Genomic DNA, 10,280 nt, shown 5'->3' with positions numbered 1-10,280 from the left:
CTCACTGCAACCTCTGCCTCCTGGGTTCAAGTGATTCTCCTGCCTCAGCCTCCTGAGTAGCTCGGATTACAGGCAACACGTGTTCCACTACACCCAGCTAATTTTTGTATTAGAGACGGGGTTTTGCCATGTTGGCCAGGCTGATCTTTAACTCCTGACCTCAGGTGATCCACCTGCCTCGGCCTCCCAAAGTGCTGGGATTACAGGCGTGAGCCACCGCACTGGCGGTGACCCACTCTCTGAGGCCTGTTAAGTATAATAAACATATTACTTTCAAGTTTATTCTTCCTTTGGCCAGTGACTTCTATCATATACATTCTTAGAACAGTATATAAAATATCCATAATTAAGAACAGAGCAACTGTTCATTGTAAAAACAAAAAAAATCTCAAGTTCAATCGGCTTCCCGGCTGATACATCATTTTTCATGTTCTGTCTTTTTTGTTTTGTTTTACATTTAAAACTGTCAAGCCACAACTGTGGAATAAATTCTAAAACATAAATGAGTATGTGAATTTAAAAGAAAATACAATTCAGGGTTGTATACAGGATATATATTTATTAACAGTGAAAAAGCATTTACCCAAAGTGAATGTTACAAAATACAAAGAGTACCTCCACAGTCTGGCCAGATCATTAGTTTAGGCATTATCTCAATCTGCATAACGTTTTCTCTCACCCATTTTGACCTTTTCTCCCTCTATCTCTAACCAAAATTTTTAACTTCAAAATTAGAATAAATAGGAATATTTAATGCCTAATCCTTCAGCAATAGTTACTGGAGAAAACAGATTAAATAAATATATCTGCTCTCAAATCCTATGTAGTTTAAAACTAAATTATCTACTAAAATAGAAAAAACAGTAGACTTAGATAGTAGCAGCTATAACACAAGTCAAATAAGCAATTTTGATAAGGTTTTTAAGTACTATAGTAATAACTAAGATATAAATACAATTTCTACTTTACCTTTAATATGCATGCAGAGAGAGAGAGAGACAGCCGCAATATGTAAGGCTTGGCTTGAGTACCAAAACAAAGTTTTTACCCTTTCTGCTTAAACTCTAGAAAATACAGAATTTGAGTGTGCATGTAACATAGCTTACTATTCCAATTTCCCTGAAGTTAGACCACTTGGTAAGAATTCCTAATTCTGAATTGGTAATTTCTGAATAGGTTTTATTAAAGTTGATATATTGTGTTCCATAATATAAGTAGCAGTACAGTAAATATCCTTGTACGGAAATCCTCATTTAATACTCCTTGATTGGACATTATACTGAGGTATACAGCAAGTAACAGTTTTAAAGCAATACTCAACAAGTTCTTTTTTTATGGGGTATTTCAGTTGTTAACAAAGTTAAAATACTTATTGGAACAAATTCATATTTAAGGAAGAATCTGTAGGTTGACTTACTTATTGTTAACTGGCTTTTTGAAGCCTTACTGAGTATATGGACAATTTAGGATAAAAAGTAAATCATCTTTCAAAAGCTGATTTACTTAGAGTCACGTAAATTTTCAGTACTTTACGTGGAAATCTGCTTCTCCCTCACTACACAAAAAAGCAACTACTATGCTTTGGTCTTAAATTACCATCTCAAAAGGCAAGTTTATCTGAAGGCATATAGATTCTTACTGTTATGTAAATTTTGTTCTATTTATCACCACTTTAAAAAGTTAAGCTTTTCATTTAAAAATCACAATGTTACTTCTCTGTGCAGAAATCTCTCTAATTACATAAAGCTTATTTTTTTACTTTCAGACAGAGGTGATGTAGATAGGATTTGAAATTCTGGAAAATATTTATCTAACAGATAATGATGTTATAAGTTTTAGATACTGAGAACCTATGTTCTAAATTTATCCAATTTCAATGGATTAATATATATTCTATAATAACTTTGTAAGTATCCTGGATACCTTTATATTCTGCCCTATTCTTGTACAGGAATAGGACTTGCAGTTACCTAAAAGAACATCAGACCCAACAGCAGCAACACTGGCATTGTTTGGAAGACTGGCCTAATGGATGGGCTTTATAATAAATAATATATTTCTCTAACTCTTAACCATTGCTCTTCCCTGAGCAGCCTAAAGTTATATAAAACACTGACTTGCTGTATAGAATTCAACATAATTTCCAAAAAAGATACTTTACAGATAAGTCCAAAGTTTATTTAAAACTACATTTTAAATTTGTTACCAAATACCACAATGGGGAAGAAAAGACCCCCCCCCCCCCCCCCCGCCAAAGAAACCCCACAGTATATCAAGGCTTAAATTTGTCCAGAATTGAGTTTCTGATATTTTTAATAACCATGGGCAAAAATTACCACACCTATCAAAAATGCAGTGTCAAACTAATTTACATTTTTATACAGATCAAAACAGATGTTTATTTAGTATTGTTTTCATATATGCATTAACTATGTAAAGAGAGAGATGAGCCTCTGAAGACATCTCATATACTCTGGGCTCCCAACGTTTCTGAAAAACAGAATAATAATTAATGCTTTATAAATTAGTTATTGAATTACTAGAATTTAACATTGTTCTCTGCCATTAAAGCTTTTACTTTTAACATAAGGTTATTATGAAGGAAATCCTAATTTAGCTTGCTAATACAATCCCCTAAGAGCACACAGTGAAAAAGAACAGGTGAGGTTTCTGATTCAATATGGCAGACTGAGCACCTACTTCCTATCTCTCTAAAAACACCCCACTAGGAAAAAAAAAAAAAAAAGAAAAAAGAAAAATAGAATAGAATAAATCTAGATCAACAAAAGAAAACTGGTTGTGAGAAAACAGAATAGAGACTATCAACAAATGACCAGAATGCTTAAAGCAGATGGAAGCATACCCAAAGAGAGTGGAGGAAGCTGCAGCTCAAATACTTAAAAGAGGTTGCAGCTGAGATGCATACCATAGTCTAACAGGTAGAAATGGGCTGAAAACTAAGAAATTAACTGAAGGTTTGTTATGTGAATGTTCCGTCCTTATCCTCACTCCATTTCCAGGAAAAACAAAAACAATAAAATATATGATTTTCATCAACTGATGAACTGATGGAGAATAACAAAAAGAAACTGACCCTGATGCAAGAAATACTGAGTGGCTCAAGAGCTGTGCTATTAGACTTCTACAGAAAGAAATCTGAGACTATTGCTTGGCTCTACAATGAATGGTATTTACAAAGAAGCATCCTCAGAGAAAGTGTAGAACATTTAATTATATAAGTGTATTTACTTTAATAATTTTAGTAATGTAAGAATATGGGCAAAACTGAACAGAGAACCTAGAAGAAAGCAGAGGAGCAGCAGCAGAGGAATAATGACCAAACTTGATGGAACAAGAAAATGCACATATACTTAAACAAAATAGAAAGTAAAAAGTAGAACAACCAAAAATGATATGAACACTGAGAGGAGGAGGAGAGGTTAAGTGTAGATACACACTTGCCATCGGGTAGACAAGAGGTATTATCTGTATCTTAAACATTAAGAATCATAAAATATTATTTAGTCTCCTAAAGAACTAAAAATCAGTAACAAAAAGTGGGTTTTTGCTATTTATAATATTTTTGTACCTTTCTCAAACCATGTGCATGTATATATGTTAAAACTAAAGATTTTAAGAATAGGGAAAAAAACCTGACAATACTGTTTCATAAACAGCTGAACTAAAACGTTTATAGAATTATGCTATCTTTCCAGTATTTGGCTTAAATCTCCCAGGACATAGTGGCATATTTAAAAAATAAAACACAATAGCAGTATAAAGACAATGATTTTCAATATAGTAAGATTTAAATTGGTAACTCTTACCAGGTTCTTTTAGTGTCTGAGAATTTCCAGCCAATTCTTCAGTGTGCATTTCACATATTTCACCAGATAAGTGGTTTTTCTGTTCTTCTTCTACCATTTTCTTCCTGAGATCTGCCTTTGGAATGAAAATTGAAAATACCAATCATTCTTCATGTTGACAATATTTGTTATATAAAGACAAGTTTAATTAAAGACAGCCAAATACCTCTGAATATATTGTCAGTTTCAGTGGTAAATCTTCAACTTTCACAAAATCTTCTTCATCAGACTTTTGACTTATATTACCAGATTCTGCTTCCTGTAAGATAAATTTAAAGAAAAAAAATATATATATTCTAGATCTAAAGTCATCCATGTGAAGAAAAAAAATGAGTTATTTTATCAGTAATTCTATCATATTTGGTTTTCTTCTATATTCAACTCTATGAATAATTCAGAAATACGGAGTTCACAGGAAAAGCTACACATCACATCTGTGTACATACTGTCAAGCTTTTTGTTACCATTTTGTCAGTAAAAAAAAAAAAAGCGGGCCAGTCTATACATGCTGAAGAAATAGTAGTTATAGCACCAAGACTAAAAACGTTAGGAAGACAACTCTTGTTAGGTTTACTGAACACGAGAGCTGTATCCAGCAGAATGGAAGTAACCATTTACAAATTTTTCCATTTATCAACTCTGATGAGGCTCAGTTAGAAAGCTGACATATGAATTTAGTAACTCTTTTTTGTGATCACCACAAACTATGTTTTTCCTGAACTTTTCCTCCTACTGATTATCCAAGTACAAGTCTTAGGTTTTTCTTCTTGCAGTATTTTGCGCTCACCCTACTCTTGTTCACCTCATATTTCATACTTACAGTAGGAGCCTCATATCTTGACAATATATCCTACAGTCATCAGATTAATCTTCACAGCCCATAACTCTGACCATTTTATTTCCTTACACAAAAACATTCAGTAGGATCCCAGACTGAAATTTAAATTCAAGAGCTTTTATAATTTGACTTAATTTCAGTGAAGTGTCTTTTATGGCAACTCTACAGAATGGTCAGATGATAATAAGAATAAACCTAATAGGTAATTTCCAGAGTTTTAAATGTGTAATTTTACTGGTAGTGAGGCAAACAGTTAAAAGTTACTCCTTCTACTAATGTTTTTGAAAGATTTTAAGTCCTCTTTCTGAGAAATTATAAAATCATAACTATAAATACATATTTAAGAACAAAATAATTTTTTTTTTTTTTTTTTGGTAAGACACATGGCTTCACTCTTTTGCCCAGACTGGAATGCAGTGGGGGCAATCACAGTTTACCACAGCCTAGAACTCCTGGGCTCAAGTGATCCTCCTGCCTCAGCCTCCTGAGTAGCTAGGACCACAGGCATGCACAATCACACCTGGCTAATATTTTGATTTTTTGTAGAGACAGGATCTCACTATGTTGACCAGGCTGGTCTCAAACTCCTTTTAGTTCTATCCAACAAAAGCACTGACTGGAAATGACTCAGGCTAAGTTTTACTTACGTTTGCAATTTAAGAAAGATCAAGGCTATTTTAAAGTCCTTTGTTTTATGTGGGGTTTTTCTGCTCAGATATTTTTCAGGCCTGGTCTCTATTTTATTTTTGCTTTAACAATTCCCCCCTTTTGGCTGCCCTCTCAACTTGGGAATGGCCAAGTGGCATAGCATTGCTCTGTTACCACTACTGACATAGATATTTGAATGAAAAGTCAGGTAAAGTTATCATTGAAAGGTATGTTGGGATTCAGTCATGCAGCCTCCATCAACAATTACGTAGTCAGTGTGTTTCCCTGATGGCAATCATTTGAATGAGTGGCTGCTGGAAAGCATTTAAACCCCTTGGGAAGATGTAACACACAAGGGAAGAAAACACAGAAACTGTAGCAAGAACTGAAAGATCCCTCTAAGCAAAGATTCCCAGGAGCCAAAATTTAACCAACTGAATAACTCAGTGGAGGAGGCCTTGCTTACCTGATGAAAAATTTGGATTTGTTAAGATCTTTTAAATTTTGGGCAACAGTACCTGATTGTTAACATAAAAACAATACTTTTCACCAATTGGGGCAGAAGCTCCTTCCTGTGAGCAGCTTTCTACTGTAGTTCCACTGAGGCCAAATTACTCATCTCAGATTGTATTGCTTGAAGAGTATCTAAAGTATCATTAAAACCCTTTTTTCAAGGGTTGCTGAAATATTCATAGGCGATTTTCCCAATTCAGAGACTGCCAGCTAAAGACAAAGGGATCTTAAGAAAGAACAAAATCTAGACCCTCTTCATATATTTGAGTTTGGGAGATCACAGGGAGTTCTTTCGCAAGGGATCACTTTATGTACAAACAACCTCAGGTTAAGAATTTCACTACCATTTAAAGAGTCATATCTGCTCATTTTAGGTAGGAAATAGCCCAAACCAGTGTCCAGACCATACAGACGAAAACATTTATATATTTTGTTGCTATACAAGGTGAATAACCCAGTATTATTGAAGGGGCAAAGGAGATCCTATTACCCACCAGCTGGGAATGATGTGACTGTCATGGTTATTTTTTGTCACATCTGCTATCTGTACATTGCCAGGTAGAATAGTTATGATTTAAACAGGAAGAGGAATAAAATACATTTCTATGTATTATTTTTGGGTACCATTGCCAAATAAGGATGTCTGGTTTCCTTTTCAAATATGCCCTGAAAATTGATCTTAAAAAAAAAAAACCTATTTTGCTGTATATAGTGAAACTATGGAGGTATTCCATTTGCCTCTAGAGTTTGCTTTGAACCGGTGTCTACTTTCAGTCAGTTCTCTACTAAAATAGTCAAGGGTATCATGATGTAGTTCTGATTTTAAATATGTGTTGTTATATAGGAGACCAGTCTCCAAATTTGTGTCAAACCAAAAAGTCTGGCTACATATAAGGAGACTGGAACACTGTCTAGGCCCAGTTCCATAAGGTTTTCTGTGCACAGTGATACGTTACCAGCAATAAATCAACTGTAGTTACAGGACATATCTTTGCTTCTATAACTTCTCCGCAGCGTCAAGTCAGTCAATCATAAATATTAACCAACTTGCTAAGGGAAGGATACCAAACCTTTTCATAAAAGCAGTTTCCTGAATTGCTCACCCAAGTGTGTATAGGAGCAGATTACAGTATTAGTTGTGATTCCATTAATCTAAATGACTACATGGCCAGCAATTGCTTTGGTGAGTGAGAGTGGCTATGATTTGAACATCAGACCTTGAGGATGTTTGGTTCAAGTAGTAAAAGTTCCTAACAAAAGTTTTAACATTTTGTTAATGCAAAACAAAAACAAATCTTATGAAAAAAGTTAAATGGAGTTTTGTTCCATTGTCATGGGGAAGTTGTTTACTTCACGATGCCACCTGCTCATAGGAAAGGCTTTTCCCTTAGATATCTTTAATTCTAAGTCATCTATAGGTTGCCAATTCCAAAAGTCTAAGAAAGCTCTCTCTACTTGTGAAACATGGACTCAGGCTCAAAACCCTGAAGTTTTGCTGCAGTGTGAGTAGTAGGAAGCATCTGGTAGTCTTTTCCTATGAGGCTCAAAGGCAATTTTTCTCTGCTGTTGTTTCCAAAAGATCCAGTCTCCAGGTTCTAAGTCATGGATCATCACTGGTAGGCAGTTCACAAAAAGCCTCCTTTACCTGGTAGAAATATACCTTTGCATAATCTATTAAGGCCTTGCAGTATTGAGTCATTTCAGCACTAACAAATACAAGTAATACATGGGGTTATACTATTAAAGGCATAGGTCTTCCAGTTATTATTTCATAAGGGATCAAACTTGTGTTTTTCTGTAGGGGTTGATCTAACTGCCAATTACCTTTTTGGCCAAGGTAATCCAGTTGACTGTTAATGTAGCTAAATTTAGTTTCAAGATACCATTTGTCCATTCAAAAATGGTAGTGTAACCAAGTTTGAAAATCTTGTTTTTTTGATAACCTGTTCAGGAAAATGAGTTCCTTTATCACTGGAGATCTCTCCAGAAATGTTCCATAAAGGAAACACATTTTCTAAAAATTTTTTGCTACTGCTATGGCATCAGCTTTTCAATAAGGATAAGTCCCCATCTATCCTGTAAACAGGGGCATTACTACAAGAATAACGGATACCTCATTGAGGGTGGCAGCTGAATGAAATCTATCTGCAGACACACAAGTGGTCTAGCAGGCAGTAAAAATGTCAAGGGTCTTTCCGGCTTTGAGTTTGACAAGCCACACTGTTGTAAGCCATTTCTGCTGTTTATAACAATCAACCCACCAGTACTTTTTTTATAATTTGAATCATTTTTCTTCACCATGATGGTTTGTAGAGTGCAAGGCCTAAGGACCAGCTGGTTGTCTGGGCCTTCAGTCAGTCCTAGTTGAGCATTAAATTTGCATCCTTTAAGATTCCACTTTTGTTGTGTCAACTCAGGTGCACAGCATTGTTTACTGAACAAATTATCCTAAGTGATTTGATCTTGGTCAATAATCTGTGTTCATTCATTCAAAATGAATTATTTTGTCAATTTCAGGCTTGGCCATAAAGTCCACACGTGCATTTCCTTGATATTCAGGTTCAGTCCTATGAGCATGAGCATCATTTTTGTTAACAGCTATTTTTGAAGGCAGCAGAATAGCTGAAAGTTCATCTACCAGGGGTCCAGTATTGATGGGGGGTCCACTACAAGTGAGAACCCTCTGTTTCCACAACATTTCCAAAATCATCACTCACTCCAAAGGCATTACTATGCCAGGAGAGAAATAGTGGATTCAAGATCTACAGTATCCCATAAGACCAATGAACTCCCTTAACTGCCTCAGTTGTGGGCCTAGGGAACCCTTGGATTGTTTGTTATTTCAGGTAAGAGGAAAATTCCCTGTGCAGTCAGATTATGTCCTAAGTAATGGACCTTTACTCTAGAGCAGGGGTCCCCAACGCCCAGTACTGGTCCAAGGCCTGTTAGGAACCAGGCAACATGGTAAGAGATGAGCAGCGGACAGGAGGGCGGGCCAGTGAGCCAAGCCTCACCTTTATTTAAAGCCACTCCCATCACTCACAGTCCCACCTGAGCTCCGCCTCCTGTCAGATTACTAATGGCAACAGATTGTCCTAGGAGGTGTCACTGCCTCCCATCATCCCCAGATGGGACCATCTAGCTTCAGGAAAACAAGCTCAGGGCTCCCACTGATTCTACATTATGATGAGTTGTATAACAATTTCATTATACAATGTAATAATAACAGAAATAAGGTGCACAATTAATGACATGTGTTTGAATCATCCTAAAACCATCCCCCTTACCCCAGGCCCAAGGAATTCTTTTCTTCCATGAAACCAGTGCCTGGTGCCAAAAAGGTTGGCGACTACTGCTCTAGAGAACTGAAGTTTTGCCAGTGAAACCTGATGTCCCTAGTAAGCTAAAAGTATAAAAGCAGAATATCTACATAGAGACAGAATACAACTGTAAAGTTGACAGGTCTTGGTATAATGTCTGAGAAAAACAAGATAGATAGGGTTTCAGTGAACCCCTGTGGCAATGCAGTCCAAGTATATTGCTGGTTTTTCCAGGTTAAAGCAGGCAACTACTGGCTCTCCTTATCAAATGGAATACTAAGAAAAGCAGAGCAAACATCTGTCACACTGTTAACCATTTAGAATCTGTAGGCACATTAGATAACAAAGTGTTAGGATTTGGAATAGCAGGAAATCTTGGATCCACAATTTTATTTACTGCACCTAAGTCTCAAACAAATCTCCAACTTTGTCCATTAGGTTTTTTTAACTGTATGATTGGAGCATTATAAAGAAAAGTACAAGGAATTATAAGTCCTTGTTTTATTAAATCTTCTATAATTGGTTAAAGTCCTCGGATTGCCTCTGACTTTATGGGGCATTAGGGCAATTTAGGCAATGGCTTGGAATAATGTATTTGGATTTTTACAGGTTTACCACTTTTAATCTTCCCTTTGTTAGTCGAAAAAAACACACAAACATCTGGGTGCTTCAGAAAGGTCTGGGTTGGTATAAGAAATGAGTTTCAATATTATTGATTCAATTCCTGCTTGTAGCTAACAGAACAGTTGAAGTGTAGAAGGGTCAGGAAGCTCTAAACTTAACTTTCCTTCCCAAGAGAACTTTATGTGCCCTCTCAATTTAGACAGCAAATTCTTGTCCCAATGTGTTTACTGAAACAGTGTCACTTTGTAGGAAAGCATGCTTTTCTGAAACTGGTCCAAGTGGCATTTGGACTAGTTCACATGGTATTCTCTGAACTTGATTTGAAACCTGAAACATTTTCTTTCCTCCAAGAAATTTGCTGTAGGATGGGGTTGAAAGTGGAGATGGTGGCTCTGATATCCACCAACACTGTACATGACTCCCACTGATGCTGACCTTAATTTTCCCATGTTTGTTTAAGGGCCATATGAA

The 10,280-nt window shown here is 36.0% G+C and overlaps 1 protein-coding gene across 16 annotated transcripts in view; it reads right to left on the bottom strand.

Annotated features, from left to right (window-relative positions):
• Window positions 1-539: 539 nt before the first annotated feature.
• PCM1 (pericentriolar material 1) overlaps window positions 540-10,280 on the bottom strand; it is a 115,883-nt gene continuing 106,142 nt past the window's right edge. For all 16 annotated transcript variants that reach the window (XM_032287965.1, XM_032287966.1, XM_032287967.1 and 13 more), the window contains 3 exons: window positions 4,033-4,125; window positions 3,828-3,942; window positions 540-2,490 (listed from right to left, as the gene is read on the bottom strand). In XM_032287965.1, the coding sequence (XP_032143856.1) occupies window positions 2,465-2,490; window positions 3,828-3,942; window positions 4,033-4,125 (234 nt within the window). In that variant the 3' untranslated portion in view covers window positions 540-2,464. The remainder of the gene's footprint in view (window positions 2,491-3,827; window positions 3,943-4,032; window positions 4,126-10,280) is intronic.

The sequence above is a fragment of the Sapajus apella genome, unplaced genomic scaffold (genome assembly GCF_009761245.1).
Source record: "Sapajus apella isolate SASKATOON/1434 unplaced genomic scaffold, GSC_monkey_1.0 scaffold21, whole genome shotgun sequence".
NCBI classification, from domain to species: Eukaryota; Metazoa; Chordata; class Mammalia; order Primates; family Cebidae; genus Sapajus; species Sapajus apella.
The sequence above is the reverse complement of the archived record's forward strand: the minus strand, read 5'-3'. Positions and strand labels throughout refer to the sequence as shown.